General features: G+C 46.5%; 1 protein-coding gene across 50 annotated transcripts in view; it reads right to left on the bottom strand.

The window, feature by feature from the left end:
- Positions 1 to 16,440, bottom strand: part of tmem214 (transmembrane protein 214) — a 76,156-nt gene extending 59,716 nt beyond the window's left edge. For 49 of the 50 annotated variants that reach the window (XM_052507972.1, XM_052507980.1, XM_052507985.1 and 46 more), the window contains exons 1-3: positions 16,145 to 16,440; positions 4,763 to 4,953; positions 1,021 to 1,171 (exon numbers count right to left, since the gene is read on the bottom strand). In XM_052507972.1, coding sequence (XP_052363932.1) covers positions 1,021 to 1,171; positions 4,763 to 4,953; positions 16,145 to 16,298 — 496 coding nt within the window. In that variant the 5' untranslated portion in view covers positions 16,299 to 16,440. The remainder of the gene's footprint in view (positions 1 to 1,020; positions 1,172 to 4,762; positions 4,954 to 16,144) is intronic. The other variant, XM_052507992.1, reaches the window with a different exon arrangement.
- Positions 16,441 to 19,669: the final 3,229 nt, after the last annotated feature.

Raw genomic sequence — 19,669 nt, 5'->3', positions numbered from 1 at the left:
ATGGGCCAGTCTAAACATTTTACCATGTCATGGGCCAGTCTAAACATTTTACCATGTCATGGGCCAGTCTAAACATTTTACCACGTCATGGGCCAGTCTAAACTACGCATGCATCGACGTCATCGACAATTTCTTTACACTTTGTTCCTATATGTGACCTAATTGGCTAGCGAGCTAACAACATGGTAACAGTACAACAGTACCTCCAACCATTAGGGGGCACATTAAAAAAAGGGATCACTTTTCAGGAGATCAATGAATGAATGACAGTGTACAATTTTCAATGAAATGCACGATCTCTAAAAACATTTTATGAAATGCATCTCAATAGTAAAATAGTGCTTTGATGGTAACTTCAACAGTACCTCCAACCATTAGGGGGCACATTAAAAAAAGGGATCACTTTTCAGGAGATCAATGAATGAATGACAGTGTACAATTTTCAATGAAATGCACGATCTCTAAAAACATTTTATGAAATACATCTCAATAGTAAAATAGTGCTTTTTACACAATGTAGAAACCTACTATTCCACAAATGACACATTTTAATGAGGTATTCATAACGTTTTAGCTTTTTATAATAAATAAATAAATAAATGTGTGTCACGTATTAGTTTCTAGGGCACAACATATGTTTAACAAGAGCTCCGGAGTGGCGCAGCGGTCTGAGACAACGCTTCCTAGAGGCGTCACTACAGACCCTGGTTCCATTCCAGGCTGTATCACAACCGGCCGCGATTGGTAGTCCAATAGGGCGCCGGCACAATTGGCCCAGCGTAGTCCGGGTTAGGCCATCATTGCAAATAAGAATTTATCCTTAACTGACTTGCCGAGTTAAATAAAGGTTTTTAAAAAAATGTATATATAGGCCCAATATAAGCTGCATTTCAACTGATTAAAGAAATTATATTTTCTGGTGCTCTTAGATTTCATGTGGTGCTCCGAACAGACCACTAGTGTTCCAATGAATTTCTTCACATTTAGAGCCCTGGTTTTGGTGGGGGTTATGTTACTGACCGTGTGTGTAGCTGCTGAGGGTGGGATCAGTCTCTGGAGCAGCCAGGGCGTGGTTGAGGTATCCTGCCAGGTCTTTGACCCACACTGACGGGTTGTCAGGGAACAGAGTCTGGCTCCGGTCCAACTGCTGCTTCAGCTCCCCCACGTCCATCTGGAACAGGAAGTACCATACATAATACAACCTAACCCACGTCCATCTGGAACACGAAGTACCATACATAATACAACCTAACCCACGCCCATCTGGAACAGGAAGTACCATACATAATACAACCTAACCCACGTCCATCTGGAACAGAACAGGAAGTACCATACATAATACAACCTAACCCACGTCCATCTGGAACAGAACAGGAATATATTATTATTATTATTATTATTATAATACAACCTAACCCACATCCATCTGGAACAGGAAGTACCATGCATAATACAACCTAACCCACGTCCATCTGGAACAGGAAGTACCATACATAATACAACCTAACCCACGTCCATCTGGAACAGGAAGTACCATACATAATACAACCTAACCCACATCCATCTGGAACAGGAAGTACCATACATAATACAACCTAACCCACGTCCATCTGAAACAGGAAGTACCATACATAATAAAACCTAACCCACGTCCATCTGGAACAGGAAGTACCATACATAATACAACCTAACCCACGTCTTTCTGGAACAGAAGAGGAAGTACCATACATAATACAACTTAACCCACGTCCATCTGGAACAGAACAGGAAGTACCATACATAATACAACCTAACCTACACCCATCTGGAACAGAAAGTACCATAGATAATACAACCACAACCTAACCCACGTCCATCTGGAACAGAGGGGTGGCGCTCTAGAAGGCGGGGGAGGGGCTGTACTGACAAGGTTAGGAGGGAGAGGGGTGGTGCTCTAGAAGGCGGGGGAGGGGCCATACTGACACAGCGAGGAGGGAGAGGGGTGGTGCTCTAGAAGGCGGGGGAGGGGCCATACTGACACAGTGAGGAGGGAGAGGGGTGGTGCTCTAGAAGGCAGGGGAGGGGCCATACTGACACAGTGAGGAGGGAGAGGGGTGGTGCTCTAGAAGGCGTGGGAGGGGCCATACGGACACGGTGAGGAGGGAGACACGAGACACAGCAACCAATCAAGTTCTCTAGTGCTATAGTAGACTAATAGGTTACTTATCATATATGATTACGTAGTACCTGTGTTGAATGCATTAACCTGGGAGAAACGAGTTAAGCTAGCGAATGTTAGATGGCTCGGCTAATTGAGGCGACATGTGCTTTCTCATCCTACACTTAACAATTCCAACAACTCCATTCAGAATATCACGTTGCCGCCGACCTGCAGCCGACCTGTTGGCTCTTGGTTGTGGCCTATCCTTCTCCTTTTAATTCAATCTTCCATTGATCAGATATCTCCTAACTTTCACCACACATGGAGGGAGGACTTATAGCCAACTGCTTTCTTCTGGAAAATGTGAAGTCCAAGATGGACAACGGGGGTGCTGTTGGGGCTGTGTTTCTGGACCTAAGGAAGGCTTTTGATACTGTTAACCATGAGATTCTCATCACAAAATTGTCCAAGTTCAACTTTTCCCCTGATGCCTTGAGATGTATGAAATCATACCTTGAAGGCAGAACTCAGTGTGTCAGAGTGAGCAATGAGCTGTCGCCCACTCTTAGCTATGATGTGGGTGTGCCCCAAGGGTCAATACTGGGGCCCCTCCTGTTCAGCCTGTACATTGATCTGCCTTCTGTCTGTACTGGGTCTGAAGTTCAAATGTATGCAGATGATACAGTGATATATGTGCATGCAAAGAGCAAACAACAAGCTGCACAAGAACTCACTACTGTAATGGTCCAGGTTACAAAGTGGCTCAGTGACTCGTGTTTGCATCTCAATGTGAAAAAAACTGTCTGCATGTTCTTCACAAAGAGGGCAACAGATGCTACTGAGCCAGATGTCTATGTGTCAGGGGAGAAGCTCCAGGTGGTATCCGATTTTAAGTACCTTGGCATCATACTTGATTCCAACCTCTCTTTTAAAAAGCATGTGAAAAAGGTCATTCAAATAACTAAATTCAATCTAGCTAATTTATAATAATAATATATGCCATTTAGCTGACGCTTTTATCCAAAGCGACTTACAGTCATGTGTGCATACATTCTACGTATGGGTGGTCCCGGGAATCGAACCCACTACCCTGGCGTTACAAGCGCCATGCTCTACCAACTGAGCCACAGAAGGACTACAGAAGGACTTCCGATTTATACGAAATTGTTTGACTACAGAGGTAGCAAAACTGTACTTCAAATCTATGATACTCCCCCACTTAACATACTGCTTGACTAGTTGGGCCCAAGCTTGCTGTACAACATTAAAACCTATTCAGTCTGTCTACAAACAGGCTCTCAAAGTGCTTGATAGGAAGCCCAATAGCCATCATCATTGTCACATCCTTAGAAAACATGAGCTCTTGAGTTGGGAAAATCTTGTGCAATACACCGACGCATGTCTTGCATTCAATATCCTTAATGGCCTGGCTCCCCCTCCACTCAATATTTTTGTTAAACAGAAAACCCAAACATATGGCAGCAGATCCACAAGGTCTGCCATGAGAGGTGACTGTATAGTTCCCTTAAGGAAAAGCACCTTTAGTAAATCTGCATTCTCTGTGAGAGCTTCCCATGTCTGGAATACACTGCCATCAGACACACATAACTGCACCACATATCACACTTTCACAAAATGCTTGAAGACATGGCTAAAGGTCAATCAGATTTGTAAACATGGTCCCTAGCTGTGTGTTGCCGCTTTCCATGTTGTCTGTAGCTTGTGAGGTATGGAAACACTTTGTTGCTTTTATGAATTTTGTCTTGCTGCTTTTTGTTCTGTTGCTCTGTCTGTATGCTACGTCTTGCTTGTCCTATGTTGCTATGTTGCTATGTCTATGGCGCTATTGTCTATATTGTAATTGTTTTTAATAACCTGCCCAGGGACTGCGGTTGAAAATTAGCCGGCTGGCTAAAACCGGCACTTTTACTGAAACGTTGATTAATGTGCACTGTCCCTGTAAAAATAAAATAATCTAAACTAAAGTAAACTAGCCTATGGCCACTTGACTTCTGACTGGCCAACAACAAGGTCACCGGGACTCGGGTACAGGTGGATCCAGACCCCCTCGGGTCACCGGGACTCGGGTACAGGTGGATCCGGACCTCCTCGGATCACCGAGTCTCGGGTACAGGTGGACCCATGAAGACCTCTAATATCAATACATTTGTATAAATGACCCTATACCTGAGACTGAGTCCTGGAGCACCATGACACTGAAACAGTATGGAAACAAGCTTATGATGTTGTGCAAAACAGTGAGATTATTTATGATTTTGTGCAAAAGTCACTCCTCCGTGAGATTATTTAATGAGACTTTGTGTGTACCTAGTGTGTATTGGTGTATATACAGTTACTCCTCCGTGTGTGTGTGTGTGTGTGTGTGTGTGTGTGTGTAAGTTGATGGTGTATATACGTGTGTGTGTGCGTGTGCGTGTGTGTGTAAGTTGATGGTGTATATGTGCGTGTGTGTGTGTGTGTGTGTGTGTGTGTGTGTGTGTTGCAGACATGTGCGTAAGTTGTAATATACGTTGATGGTGTGTATGTGTGTGTGTGTGTGTGTGTGTGTGTGTGTGTGTGTGTGTGTGTGTGTGTGTGTGTGTGTGTGTGTGTGTGGCTCACAGCTTTGAATGCATCCTCCAGGTTCTTGTGTGTGTTGTGTGTCTGTGTAGAGGCAGGGGGAAGCTTGGCCTTCTGTTTGCCCGCTGAAGGCTTCTTGTTGCTGGGCTCGGCTGGAGGAACCTGCTCCTTGTTATGCTTCTTCCCCATCTTCTCAAAAGCCTCGAACAATGTCCCCGATGTCACCAGGGGAGCTGCAACAACAGGTCAGAGAGAGAGAGAGAAATGGAGAGAAGAGAGAGAGAGAAAGACAGATGGAGAGAAGAGAGAGAGAGAAAGACAGATGGAGAGAAGAGAGAGAGAAAGAGATGGAGAGAAGAGAGAGAGAAAGACAGATGGAGAGAAGGGAGAGAGAAAGACAGATGGAGAGAAGGGAGAGAGAAAGACAGATGGAGAGAAAAGACAGATGGAGAGAAGAGAGAGAGAGAAAAGACAGATGGAGAGAAGAGAGAGAGAAACAGATGGAGAGAAGAGAGAGAGAAGACAGATGGAGAGAAGAGATGGAGAGAAGACAGATGGAGAGAAGAAGGGAGAAGACAGATGGAGAGAAGAGACAGATGGAGAGAAGAGAGAGAGAAAGACAGATGAGAGAAGAGAGAGAAAGACAGATGGAGAGAAGAGAAAAGACAGATGGAGAGAAGACAGATGGAGAGAAGAGAGAGAGAAAGACAGATGGAGAGAGAGAGAGAAAGACAGATGAGAGAGAAATGACAGATGGAGAGAAGAGATGGAGAAGACAGATGGAGAGAAGACAGATGGATGTTGAAAATGAGACGGAGACTCCTTCAGGCTGCCTCGATCTGCCTCCCTCCAGTCAGTCAGATCAGTGTAAAGCTTAGTTTGACCATGTACAGATTAGTGTTTTCAAGATACAAGGCAGAGGTCTCCAGTGCGTCGACCAAATCACATAAACAAGGAATCCCACATCTCCCACCCTTCAAAGCAACCGTGTCTGAGGAGCTGTGCGCTCTGAGTGACGTGCTGAAAGATACATTTTTAGAAGCACAGGCATAGAAGTCTAATTTTACAGAAAGTCTACTAAAAAGTGTGACTGTCCTTATGTTCCTTGGATATTTACATTATCTTCACACGCCAGGTTGTTTTACACTTGCTCAACTGCTAGTGAAGAGACCCGGAGAATCTCATCCCTCACAGACAGACATGCCAATCCCACCATTACAATACTAACAGCCCAACTCTTAAAGGGGCAGCTGAACATTTATCTCACCTAAATGACTCATATTTAAGGGTACATTGTAATTGATTGAGCATGGAACGCAAAATGTTTTACCCATAAACTTTGTCGTTTCTTATCATAAGTACTCTTCAAATAATTTGGCTGTGCTCCTAAATTTCTCAACTTAATGTCCTTGTAAATAAATAAAAAATGTCAAAAATAAAAACAGAATGTTGACTTCGATACCAGGTTCACGACACTCGATAACAAGGCAAAGAAGAAGGAGGTCTGGCCGTCACTTGACAAACTCAGCTACTGCTCTGTTCAATCGTTGGGCATCTTTTGAGTTCAAGATCAATACATTTTAAATGTTTTAGGGTCAATTTTTCTGAAACAGTCATGTATGCATTGCTGCATCAATTACAATTTGACTCTTACGTAGTAAAAACAGAGAGGTAAGAATTTATTTGAATGGTAAATCTCTTGATAAACCAAAATGTACTGTAAGCCTACTGTCATGACGCTACCTGGGGTTAGGTTTATGACAGTAATAAATACCTCTTCCCCCCTTTTTCCTCTCTCTACCCTCCTGATGTTACATTTGGGGGTTGGTTTATGACAGTAATAAATACCTCTTCCCCCCTTTTCCCTCTCTCTACCCTCCTGATGTTACATTTGCAAAACCCTTGGTTAACTTCGAGATAGGGGGCGCTCTTTTAATTTTGGGATAAAAAAAACGTTCCCGTTTTAAACAAGATATTTTGTCATGAAAAGATGCCCGACTATGCATGTAATTGACAGCTTTGGAAAGAAAAAGCTCTGACGTTTCCAAAACTGCAAAGATATTGTCTGTGAGTGCCCCAGAACTAATGCTACAGGTGAAACCAAGATGACGTTTCATACAGGAAATGCCCCAGATTCTGAAGGCACTGTGTTCCAATGTCTCCTTATATGGCTGTCAATGCGCCAGGAATGAGCCTGCCCTTTGTGTCGTTTCTCCAAGGTGTCTGCAGCATTGTGACGTATTTGTAGGCATATCATTGGAAGACTGACCATAAGAGACTACATTTCCCAGGTGTCCGCCCGGTGTCCTGTGTCGAAATTGTTGCGTAATCTTTAGGTCCATGCGCCGTTCCATTTCTTCAGAAGAGAAAGTCAACTGCCACGATGGATTTATCGTCGATAGATATGTGAAAAACACCTTGAGGATTGATTCTAAACATCGGTTTGCCATGTTTCTGTCGATATTATGGAGTTAATTTGGAAAAAAAGTTCGCATTTTAATGACTTAATTTTCGTTTTTTTTTTACCCAAAAGTGATGAAGAAAACGGAGCGATTTGTCAACACAAATAATCTTTTTGTAAAAACTGAACATTTGCTATCTAACTTAGAGTCTCCTCATTGAAAACGTCTGAAGTTCTTCAAAGGTAAATTATTTTATTTGAATGCTTTTCTGTTTTTTGTGAAAATGTTGCCTGCTGAATGCTAACGCTAAATGCTAACGCTAAATGCTAACGCTAAATGCTAACGCTAAATGCTACGCTAAATGCTACGCTAAATGCTACGCTAAATGCTACGCTAAATGCTACGCTACGCTTTTCTTTTGTGTAACAAGCTCATATAATAATAATAATAATATATGCCATTTAGCAGACGCTTTTATCCAAAGCGACTTACAGTCATGTGTGCATACATTCTACGTATGGGTGGTCCCATATCTGTTCTACCCGCTAGGGACGTTTTCCTTTATGACATCATTTGTAATCAAGTTATGATTTAATTATGTGTGTGTAATTAGTTAGGTATTTAGTAAATAAATAAACCCAATTTTGTATTGCTGATTCAACTTGTGAGCCAGGGTTTGTGCAGATAACTAAGAATTTACAACTTTCAGATGAGACTGAATTAAGATGCCGATTATTATTGACTGCTATTGATGTAAAATATTACTCGCTCTTTAAGAGTTTATTCGGAAGATAACAGCTCTATAAATATTATTTTGTGGTGCCCCGACTCTAGTTAATTACATTTACATTTACACATTAGCTCAATCAGGTAATATTAATTACGGAGAAATTATTTTATAGAATAGCATGTCATATCACTTAATCCGGCATAGCCAAAGACACGACACTATTCACAATTAAGGTGAATGCAAGTGACTCGTTTCAGGAAATTCGTTGTGTCGCGCGTCACTACTTCACAGGAGAGGCATTTGTTGGCAGAAATACCGTCGGTAACATGTGAACTGTGCCTTAATAAATTGTATACCATCTGTAAAAACAAAATAGTTGTGAAATTACAATCCTAGTTGGTTAAGCCACAGAGAAAGACAGGAACGTTCCTGCTCTCCATGATTGGCTGAGATAATGGATGGGCTGGACATGAGGAGAGGAGATTGGTCTGCCACGTAGCACGTAGCACGTGTCCGTCTATAACATGAGCTGCTCCAAAACCAAACCAAAACATTGTTTAGAAAGTTCCCTTTTGTTGCCTGGTTTGCTAGATTGACATATACGGAAATCATTTTTAAAACGGAGGGGTTTATCGGTGTTAAAATCCACCAGATCTGCTATTTTGGACATCCAGGTTGCTGATGTCATGGAGCCTGTAGTTTGTGTTTCTATTTTTCACAACGAGAAGACGTCGTCACTGCGACAACGAGAAGACGTCGTCACTACAAAGAATGCTGAGTTGCATCCAAAGAACACCATACCTACTGTGACGCATGGGGGTGGAAACATCATGCTTTGGGGATGTTTTTCTGCAAAGGGACCAGGACGACTGATCCGTGTAAAGGAAAGAATGAATGGGGCCATGTATTGTGAGATTTTGAGTGAAAACCTCCTTCCATCAGCAAGGGCATTGAAGACGAAACGTGGCTGGGTCTTTCAGCATGACAATGATCCCAAACACACCGCCCGGGCAACGTAAGAACCATTTCAAGGTCCTGGAGTGGCCTAGCCAGTCTCCAGATCTCAACCCCATAGAAAATCTTTGGAGGGAGTTGAAAGTCTGTGTTGCCCAGCACAGCCCCAAAACATCACTGCTCTAGAGGAGATCTGCATGGAGGAATGGGCCAAAATACCAGCAACAGCCCCAAAACATCACTGCTCTAGAGGAGATCTGCATGGAGGAATGGGCCAAAATACCAGCAACAGCCCCAAAACATCACTGCTCTAGAGGAGATCTGCATGGAGGAATGGGCCAAAATACCAGCAACAGTGTGTGAAAACCATGTGAAGAAGACTTACAGAAAACATTTGACCTCTGTCATTGCCAACAAAGGATATATAACAAAGTATTGAGATAAACTTATGTTATTGACCAAATACTTATTTTCCACCATAATCTGCAAATAAATTCATTAAAAATCCTACAATGTGATTTTCTGGATTTTTTTCCCTCATTTTGTCTGTCATGGTTGAAGTGGACCTATGATGAAAATTACAGGCCTCTCATCCTTTTAAGTGGGAGAACTTGCACAATTTTTGGCTGACTAAATACTTTTTTTGCCCCACTGTATATACACTATTTCATACCATCTATTGCATCTTGCCTATGCTGCTCGGTCATCGCTCATCCATATACTCTTATTCCATCTCTTCACTTAGATTTGTGAGTATTAGGTAGTTGTGGAATTGTTAGCCATTACTGCACTGTTGGAACTAGAAGCACAAGCAATTTGCTACACTGCAATAACATCTGCTAACCACGTGTACGTGACCAATAAAATGTGATGCATTCTGAGAAGCTATCCAGGTCTGTGCCCAAACAGTTCGAACTTCTACTTTTAAAAATTCCACCTTTACAGAAATAAGTCTCTCACTGTTGTCGCTTGATATAGACCCCCCTCTGCCCTGGACACCATATGGGAATGAATTGCCCCCCATTTATCGTCAGAGTTCATTCTGTTAGGTGACCTAAACTGGGATATGCTTAACACCCCGGCCATCCTACAATCTAAGCTTGATGCCCTCAATCTCACCCAAATTGTCATGGAACCTACCAGGTACAAACCCAAACCCAAATCCGTAAACACAGGCACCCTCATAGATATCATCCTGACCAACTTGCGCTCTAAATACACCTCTGCTGTCTTCAACCAGGATCTCACCTCATTGCCTGCATCCGCTATGGACCCGCAGTCAAACGACCACCCCTTATCACTGTCAGTGAGCAGGCCTTTCTAATCGACCTGGCCAGGATATCCTGGAGGGATATTGACCTCATCCCGTCAGTAGATGATGCCTGGATATTCTTTAAAAGTGCCTTCCTCACCATCTTAAATAAGCATGCTCCATTCAAACATTTCAGAAGCAGGAATAGATATAGCCCTCGGTTCACTCCAGACCTGACTGCCCTGTTCAGGGAAGTTAAGAACCAATATACACAAGCAGTTAGGAAAGCAAAGGCTAGATTTTTCAAACAAATGTGGATCCTCCTGTTCGGTACTATGTTATTCTCTAACCTCAGTAACGTCCTGGGAAGTAATACATTTCAATAAGCATTAATCTACAGCTGGCCATGCTTTCCACCTGGCTACCCCTACAAACAGCTCTGCACCCCCCACAGCAACTTTTCCAAGCCTCCCCCATTTCTCCTTCACCCAAATCCAGATAGCTGATGTTCTGAAAGAGCTGCAAAATCTGGACCCCCACAAATCAGCTGGGCTAGACAATCTGGACTCCCTCTTTCTAAAATTATCCGCCTCAATTGTTGCAAACCCTATTACCAGTCTGTTCAACCTCTCTTACGTATCTGAGATCCCTACAGATTGGAAAGCTGCCGTGGTCATCCCCCTCTTCAAAGGGGGAGACACTACACCCAAACTGTTATAGATCTATATCCATCCTACCCTGCCTTCATAAAGTCTTCGAAAGCCAACAAACAGATTACCGGCCCTTTCGAATCCCACCGTACCTCCACCACTTTGCAATCTGGTTTCAGAGCTGGTCAAGAGTGCACCTCAGCCATGCTCAAGGTCCGAAACGATATCATAACCGACAATACTGTGCAGCAATCTTCATTGACCTGGCCAAGGCTTTCGACTCTGTCAATCACCACATTCTTATTGGCAGACTCGACAGCCTTGGTTTCTCAAATGATGGCCTTGCCTGGTTTACCAACTACTTCTCTGATAGAGTTCAGTGTGTCAAATCGGAGGGCCTGTTGTCCGGACCTCTGGCAGTCTATGGGGGTGCCACAGGGTTCAACCTCAGGCCGACTCTCTTCTCTGTATACATCAATGATGTTGCTCTTGCCAGTGCCATACAACACTCCTTCCGTGGCCTCCAACTGCTCTTAACGCAAGTAAAACTAAATGCTAAACGAAAGCTCATCAACAGATCGATGCCCACACCCCGCCCGCCTGTCTTGCAACGCTACTCTGGACGGTTTGGACTTAGAATATGTGGACAACTACAAATACCTAGGTGTCTCCTTCCAGACTCACATTAAGCATCTCCAATCCAAAATTAAATCTAGAATCGGCTTCCTATTTCGCAACAAAGCCTCCTTCACTCATGCTGCTAAACATACCCTCATAAAACTGACTATTCTACCGATCCTTGACTTCTGTGATGTCATTTACAAAATAGCCTCTAATACTCTACTCAGCAAATTGGATGCAGTCTATCACAGTGCCATCTGTTTTGTCACTGAAGCCCCATACACTACCCATCTGTATACCCTCGCTTCATATTAGTCGCCAAACTCACTGGCTCCAGGTCATCTATAAGTCTTGGCTACGTAAAGCTCCGCCTTATCTCAGCTCACCGGTCACCATAGCAACACCCACCCGTAGCACGTGCTCCAGCGGGTATATTTCACTGGTCACCCCCAAAACCAATTCCTGCTTTGGCCGCCTTTCCTTCCAGTTCTCTGCTGCCAATGACTGGAACAAATTGCAAAAATCACTGAAGCTGGAGACTCATTTCTCCCTCACTAACTTTAAGCATCAGCTTTCAGAGCAGCTTATTGATCATTGCACCTGTACACGGCACATCTGTAAATAGCCCACCCAACTACCACATCCCTATAGTTTTTTTTGTTGCTCCAATCCACCCCAGTATCTCTACTTGCAAATCTTCTGTGTTCCAAACACACACTTCATATCAGCTAAAAATATTTTTTTCTAAACAGAAAAAGGTCAAATTTATACACACCTTTATAGGGTTCCCACAAGGCCATATTTCTGCGTTAGTTTACGAAAGCAGACAGAAGACAGTGAACGACCTGTGCCAATTAGCCATCTGCGTTAACAAACACATGTTTGTAAACCGAAGACAGACGGGTGATATGAAAGTAGAGGAATTTATCTTTCTTGAACCGTAAGTTACCGCTATTGAGAATCGATTCATGTTTAGATGTAGTATTTGTCTGTTATGGCTTAGGGAGCCAATTCGTCCTTTAAAAACAGAACATGTAGGTCCATGTAGGTATTAATTAGTAACATTAGGCTACTTAAGTATAATATCGGTTTAGCTTAAACATTTTACATTTAAACTTCAATGGGGTAGCAAAGTTCCGAGGGGGGGAGTATGGTTCTGAGGGGGAAGTATGGTTCCGAGGGGGGGGGAGTATGGTTCCGAGGGGGGAGAGTATGGTTCTGAGGGGATCTGCGAAATCTATGTTATAGACAAGAACGGAGAACCTACTTTCTTTGTGATTTCCATTGCTGTCTAGCAGCAGGCTAACTAACATTCAAGGCTATATGGGGCCCGAAGGCAGGCAAGGACGAGGCTACGCTGCTCAAATTGACTGACTTTGCCAAAGCCAACAACCCTGCTAGCCAACTAGCCTGGCAGGATTGAGGGGCTACCTGACAAACCAGTGGGCTGGAGGGGCTACCTGACAAACCAGTGGGCTGGAGGGGCTACCTGACAAACCAGTGGGCTGGAGGGGCTACCTGACAAACCAGTGGGCTGGAGGGGACAAACCAGTGGGCTGGAGGGCTACCTGACAAACCAGTGACAAAACCAGTGGGCTGGAGGGGCTACCTGACAAACCAGTGGGCTGGAGGGGCTACCTGACAAACCAGTGGGCTGGAGGGGCTACCTGACAAACCAGTGGGCTGGAGGGGCTACCTGACAAACCAGTGGGCTGGAGGGGCTACCTGACAAACCAGTGGGCTGGAGGGGCTACCTGACAAACCAGTGGGCTGGAGGGGCTACCTGACAAACCAGTGGGCTGGAGGGGCTACCTGACAAACCAGTGGGCTGGAGGGGCTACCTGACAAACCAGTGGGCTGGAGGGGCTACCTGACAAACCAGTGGGCTGGAGGGGCTACCTGACAAACCAGTGGGCTGGAGGGGCTACCTGACAAACCAGTGGGCTGGAGGGGCTACCTGACAAACCAGTGGGCTGGAGGGGCTACCTGACAAACCAGTGGGCTGGAGGGGCTACCTGACAAACCAGTGGGCTGGAGGGGCTACCTGACAAACCAGTGGGCTGGAGGGGCTACCTGACAAACCAGTGGGCTGGAGGGGCTACCTGACAAACCAGTGGGCTGGAGGGGCTACCTGACAAACCAGTGGGCTGGAGGAGCTACCTGACAAACCAGTGGGCTGGAGGGGACTACCTGACAAACCAGTGGGCTGGAGGGGCTACCTGACAAACCAGTGGGCTGGAGGAGCTACCTGACAGTGGGCTGGAGGGGCTACCTGACAAACCAGTGGGCTGGAGGGGCTACCTGACAAACCAGTGGGCTGGAGGGGCTACCTGACAAACCAAGGGGCTACCTGACAAACCAGTGGGCTGGAGGGGCTACCTGACAAACCAGTGGGCTGGAGGGGCTACCTGACAAACCAGTGGGCTGGAGGGGCTACCTGACAAACCAGTGGGCTGGAGGGCTACCTGACAAACCAGTGGGCTGGAGGGGCTACCTGACAAACCAGTGGGCTGGAGGGGCTACCTGACAAACCAGTGGGCTGGAGGGGCTACCTGACAAACCAGTGGGCTGGAGGGGCTACCTGACAAACCAGTGGGCTGGAGGGGCTACCTGACAAACCAGTGGGCTGGAGGGGCTACCTGACAAACCAGTGGGCTGGAGGGGCTACCTGACAAACCAGTGGGCTGGAGGGGCTACCTGACAAACCAGTGGGCTGGAGGGGCTACCTGACAAACCAGTGGGCTGGAGGGGGCTACCTGACAAACCAGTGGGCTGGAGGGGGCTACCTACCTGACAAACCAGTGGGCTGGAGGAGCTACCTGACAAACCAGTGGGCTGGAGGGGCTACCTGACAAACCAGTGGGCTGGAGGGGCTACCTGACAAACCAGTGGGCTGGAGGGGCTACCTGACAAACCAGTGGGCTGGAGGGGCTACCTGACAAACCAGTGGGCTGGAGGGGCTACCTGACAAACCAGTGGGCTGGAGGGGCTACCTGACAAACCAGTGGGCTGGAGGGGCTACCTGACAAACCAGTGGGCTGGAGGCAAACCAGTGGGCTGGAGGGGCTACCTGACAAACCAGTGGGCTGGAGGGGCTGGAGGGCCTGACAAACCAGTGGGCTGGAGGGGCTACCTGACAAACCAGTGGGCTGGAGGGGCTACCTGACAAACCAGTGGGCTGGAGGGGCTACCTGACAAACCAGTGGGCTGGAGGGGCTACCTGACAAACCAGTGGGCTGGAGGGGCTACCTGACAAACCAGTGGGCTGGAGGGGCTACCTGACAAACCAGTGGGCTGGAGGGGCTACCTGACAAACCAGTGGGCTGGAGGGGCTACCTGACAAACCAGTGGGCTGGAGGGGCTGGACCTGACAAACCAGTGGGCTGGAGGGGCTACCTGACAAACCAGTGGGCTGGAGGGGCTACCTGACAAACCAGTGGGCTGGAGGGGCTACCTGACAAACCAGTGGGCTGGAGGGGCTACCTGACAAACCAGTGGGCTGGAGGGGCTACCTGACAAACCAGTGGGCTGGAGGGGCTACCTGACAAACCAGTGGGCTGGAGGGGCTACCTGACAAACCAGTGAGCTGGAGGGGCTACCTGACAAACCAGTGGGCTGGAGGGCTACCTGACAAACCAGTGGGCTGGAGGGGCTACCTGACAAACCAGTGGGCTGGAGGGGCCAGTGGGCTGGAGGGGCTACCTGACAAACCAGTGGGCTGGAGGGGCTACCTGACAAACCAGTGGGCTGGAGGGGCTACCTGACAAACCAGTGGGCTGGAGGAGCTACCTGACAAACCAGTGGGCTGGAGGGGCTACCTGACAAACCAGTGGGCTGGAGGGGCTACCTGACAAACCAGTGGGCTGGAGGGGCTACCTGACAAACCAGTGGGCTGGAGGGGCTACCTGACAAACCAGTGGGCTGGAGGGGCTACCTGACAAAAACCAGTGGGCTGGAGGGGCTACCTGACAAACCAGTGGGCTGGAGGGGCTACCTGACAAACCAGTGGGCTGGAGGGGCTACCTGACAAACCAGTGGGCTGGAGGTGGGCTACCTGACAAACCAGTGGGCTGGAGGGGCTACCTGACAAACCAGTGGGCTGGAGGGGCTACCTGACAAACCAGTGGGCTGGAGGGGCTACCTGACAAACCAGTGGGCTGGAGGGGCTACCTGACAAACCAGTGGGCTGGAGGGGCTACCTGACAAACCAGTGGGCTGGAGGGGCTACCTGACAAACCAGTGGGCTGGAGGGGCTACCTGACAAACCAGTGGGCTGGAGGGGCTACCTGACAAACCAGTGGGCTGGAGGGGCTACCTGACAAACCAGTGGGCTGGAGGCTACCTGACAAACCAGTGGGCTGGAGGGGCTACCTGACAAACCAGTGGGCTGGAGAGGGCTACCTGACAAACCAGTGGGCTGGAGGGGCTACCTGACAAACCAGTGGGCTGGAGGAGCTACCTGACAAACCAGTGGGCTGGAGGGGCTACCTGACAAACCAGTGGGCTGGAGGGGCTACCTGACAAACCCGTTAAGTTGACTTGGCTAGTCAAGCTAACTAACTAACTTCCAGTTTGGCTAATTAGCAGACTGTACGTTAGCTATCTTAAGCCATATGCTGATGCTAGCTAGTGGATTAGCGAACATCCGGTAGGTTAGCCGCCAACGTGGCAGACACAACCGGACCCCAAAACACACATTATGACATTAGCAGCTTAGTTGTAACGTCAGTTATAAGTAAGTGGTGGTTATGTCGGTAGCTGGTTAGCGGCGGTGGCTAACGTAACCTTCTCTAGCAGCTCGCCATGTAAACTTACGAAACTGCTCGGTCCTCGTCACGTTGGATTCGCTCAGAGCTTTCCGTCCAGTTTTCTTCTCCCCGAGATGTTTCCCTCCGCTGCCGGCGGTGCCCGGTTTCTTGCTTTTTTTCACGACTTCCCACTTTCCAACCTGACTGTTATTTGACGCCATTATCTCGATCGTACAGCCCAGCCCTGAGGGGAATAAAAGTCGTCTCGACCGGCTCGGTTGCTGCCCGGTAAAGAGCGCGTGCTTGCCGAGGAGTAGCTGCTAATGATGTTCCCGGTGCCACGTCACCTAGCCCGTTCTGACGTCACAAGGCCAATGGCCTCTTCGACATCTCGGTCCAGTTTAGTTCTCTTTATAACGAGGAAGAATAAATAGCAGACTTTCCTATCGGATAGAGAGAATGGAGGACACTTTTAAAAGTGTTTGATCCCGCATGTTGCTTTGCACAGCACAGCCCCATTACAATGCAAATCTAATTGTATTGGTCGAGAACACATATTTAGCCGGTGCGGCGAAATGTTTATGTTTCTATGTCTAACAATACACAACACAATACGCACACATCCAAAAAATAAAGGTATTAAGAAATATCCGAACGAGCAATGTCAGAATCCGGAATATAAATATATACAGTATGTATATGATGTGTGTATAGACAGTATATGAATAGAAAAAGGTGTACAACGCAAGGTATATAGGATGAGCTTTGACTAGAATACATACACTGAGTGTACAAAACATTAAGAACACCTGCTCTTTCCATGGCACAGACTGACCAGGTGAATCCAGCTGAAAACTATGATCCCTTATTGATGTCACTTGTTAAATCCACTTCAATCAGTGTAGATGAAGGAGAGGAGACAGGTTAAAGAAAGATGTTTAAGCCTTGAGACATGGATTATGTATGTATGTATGTGTGTATGTATGTATGTATGTATGTATGTATGTATGTATGTATGTATGTATGTATGTATGTATGTATGTATGTATGTATGTATGTATGTCATTCAGAGGGTAAATGGGCAAGACAAAAGATTGAAGTAACACACTTAACCAGCATTTGTCCAAACTATTGACTGATACTGTATATACACTACCGGTGAAAGGTTTGAGAACACCTACTCATTCCAGAGTTTTTCTTTATTTTTACTATAGAATAATAGTGAAGACATCAAAACTATGAAATAACACATATGGAATCATGTAGTAACCAACAAAGTGTTAAACAAATCCAAATATATTTTCTATTTGAGATTCTTCAAAAATCCACCCTTTGCCTTGATGACAGCTCTGCACAGTCTTGGCATTCTCTCAACCAGCTTCACCAACAGTCTTGACAGTATGCTCTCAACCAGCTTCACCAACAGTCTTGACAGTATGCTCTCAACCAGCTTCACCAACAGTCTTGACAGTATGCTCTCAACCAGCTTCACCAACAGTCTTGACATATGCTCTCAACCAGCTTCACCAACAGTCTTGACAGTATGCTCTCAACCAGCTTCACCAACAGTCTTGACAGTATGCTCTCAACCAGCTTCACCAACAGTCTTGACAGTATGCTCTCAACCAGCTTCACCAACAGTCTTGACAGTCTTGACAGTATGCTCTCAACCAGCTTCACCAACAGTCTTGACAGTATGCATCTGTTGAAGTGTGTGAGGGTATTAGGGGTCAAGCTTGAAATTTATTCAGCGTACTGAGGTTGAAGAGGCGGTGTTGCTTCCTTCTTCATCACGCTGTCTGTGTGGATGGATCATTTCAGGTTGTCTGTGATGTGCACACCAAGGAGCTTTTTCACCTCCTCCACTGCAGCCCCTGGGCAGGGGAACCAGAACTGATTCACTGGGCAGGGGAACCAGAACTGATTCAATGGGCAGGGGAACCAGAACTGATTCAATGGGCAGGGGAACCAGAACTGATTCAATGGGCAGGGGAACCAGAACTGATTCAATGGGCAGGGGAACCAGAACTGATTCAATGGGCAGGGGAACCAGAACTGATTCAATGGGCAGGGGAACCAGAACTGATTCAATGGGCAGGGGAACCAGAACTGATTCAATGGGCAGGGGTACCAGAACTGATTCAATGGGCAGGGGAACCAGAACTGATTCAATGGGCAGGGGTACCAGAACTGATTCAATGGGCAGGGGAACCAGAACTGATTCAATGGGCAGGGGAACCAGAACTGATTCAATGGGCAGGGGAACCAGAACTGATTCAATGGGCAGGGGAACCAGAACTGATTCAATGGGCAGGGGAACCAGAGCTGATTCAATGGGCAGGGAAACCAGAACTGATTCAATGGGCAGGGAACCAGAACTGATTCAATGGGCAGGGGAACCAGAACTGATTCAATGGGCAGGGGAACCAGAACTGAGTCAGTGTGCAGAAGTACCCATTCTGAGTCAATGTGCAGGGGTACCAGTACTGAGTCAGTGTCTTGCAGGGGCACCAGTACCGAGTCAATGTGCAGAGGTACCAGTACTGAGTCAATGTGCAGAAGTACCAATGTGCATTCTGAGTCAATGTGCAGGGGTACCAGTACTGAGTCAGTGTGCAGGGGTACCAGTACTGAGTCAATGTGCAGGACTACCAGTGCTGAGTCAATGTGCAGGACTACCAGTGCTGAGTCAATGTGCAGGACTACCAGTGCTGAGTCAATGTGCAGGACTACCAGTGCTGAGTCAATGTGCAGGGGTACCAGTACTGAGTCAATGTGCAGGGGTACCAGTACTGAGTCAGTGTGCAGGGGTACCAGTACTGAGTCAATGTGCAGGGGTACCAGTACTGAGTCAATGTGCAGGGGTACCAGGTAGTAATGAGGCTATCCACAAGGAGAACAGCGGTGTTCCTATCTGTGGCTTCATTGCTAAATACGTTATACAGCCTTATTCTAAAATGGATCAAGTAAAATGTTTCCTCATCAATCTACCTACACACAATACTCCATCATGACAAAGCCAAAACAGGTATTTGGAGAAGTTTGCAAATGTATTAAAAATAATAAACAGAAATACCTTATTTACATAAGTATTCGGACCCTCTGCTATGAGACTTGATATTGAGCTCAGGTACATCCTGTTTCCATTGATCATTCTTTAGATGTTTCTACAACTTGATTGGAGTCCACCTGTTGTAAATTCAATTGATTGTTCATGATTTGGAAAGACACACACAGTGCTTGTCAGAGCAAAAACCAGGAATTTGAATTGTTTTCTCTGGTCAAGTTTCTCTGGTCTGATGAAACCAGACTTGATCTCTTTAGCCTGAATGCCAAGTGTCACATCTGGAGGAAACCTGGCACTAGGCTACAGTGAAGCATGTTGGTGGCAGCATCATGCTGTGGGGATCTTTTTCAGCGGCAGGGACTGGAAGACTAGTCAGGATCGAGGGAAAGATGAATGGAGCAAAGTACAGAGATCCATGATGAAAACCTGCTCCAGAGCGCTCAGGACCTCAGACTGGGGCGAAAATGAACTGTCTGACAGGACAATGACCCTAAGCACACAGCCAAGCCAACTGCAGGAGTGGCT

The sequence above is a fragment of the Oncorhynchus keta genome, unplaced genomic scaffold, assembly GCF_023373465.1.
Source record: "Oncorhynchus keta strain PuntledgeMale-10-30-2019 unplaced genomic scaffold, Oket_V2 Un_contig_3299_pilon_pilon, whole genome shotgun sequence".
NCBI classification, from domain to species: domain Eukaryota; kingdom Metazoa; phylum Chordata; class Actinopteri; order Salmoniformes; family Salmonidae; genus Oncorhynchus; species Oncorhynchus keta.
The sequence above is the reverse complement of the archived record's forward strand: the minus strand, read 5'-3'. Positions and strand labels throughout refer to the sequence as shown.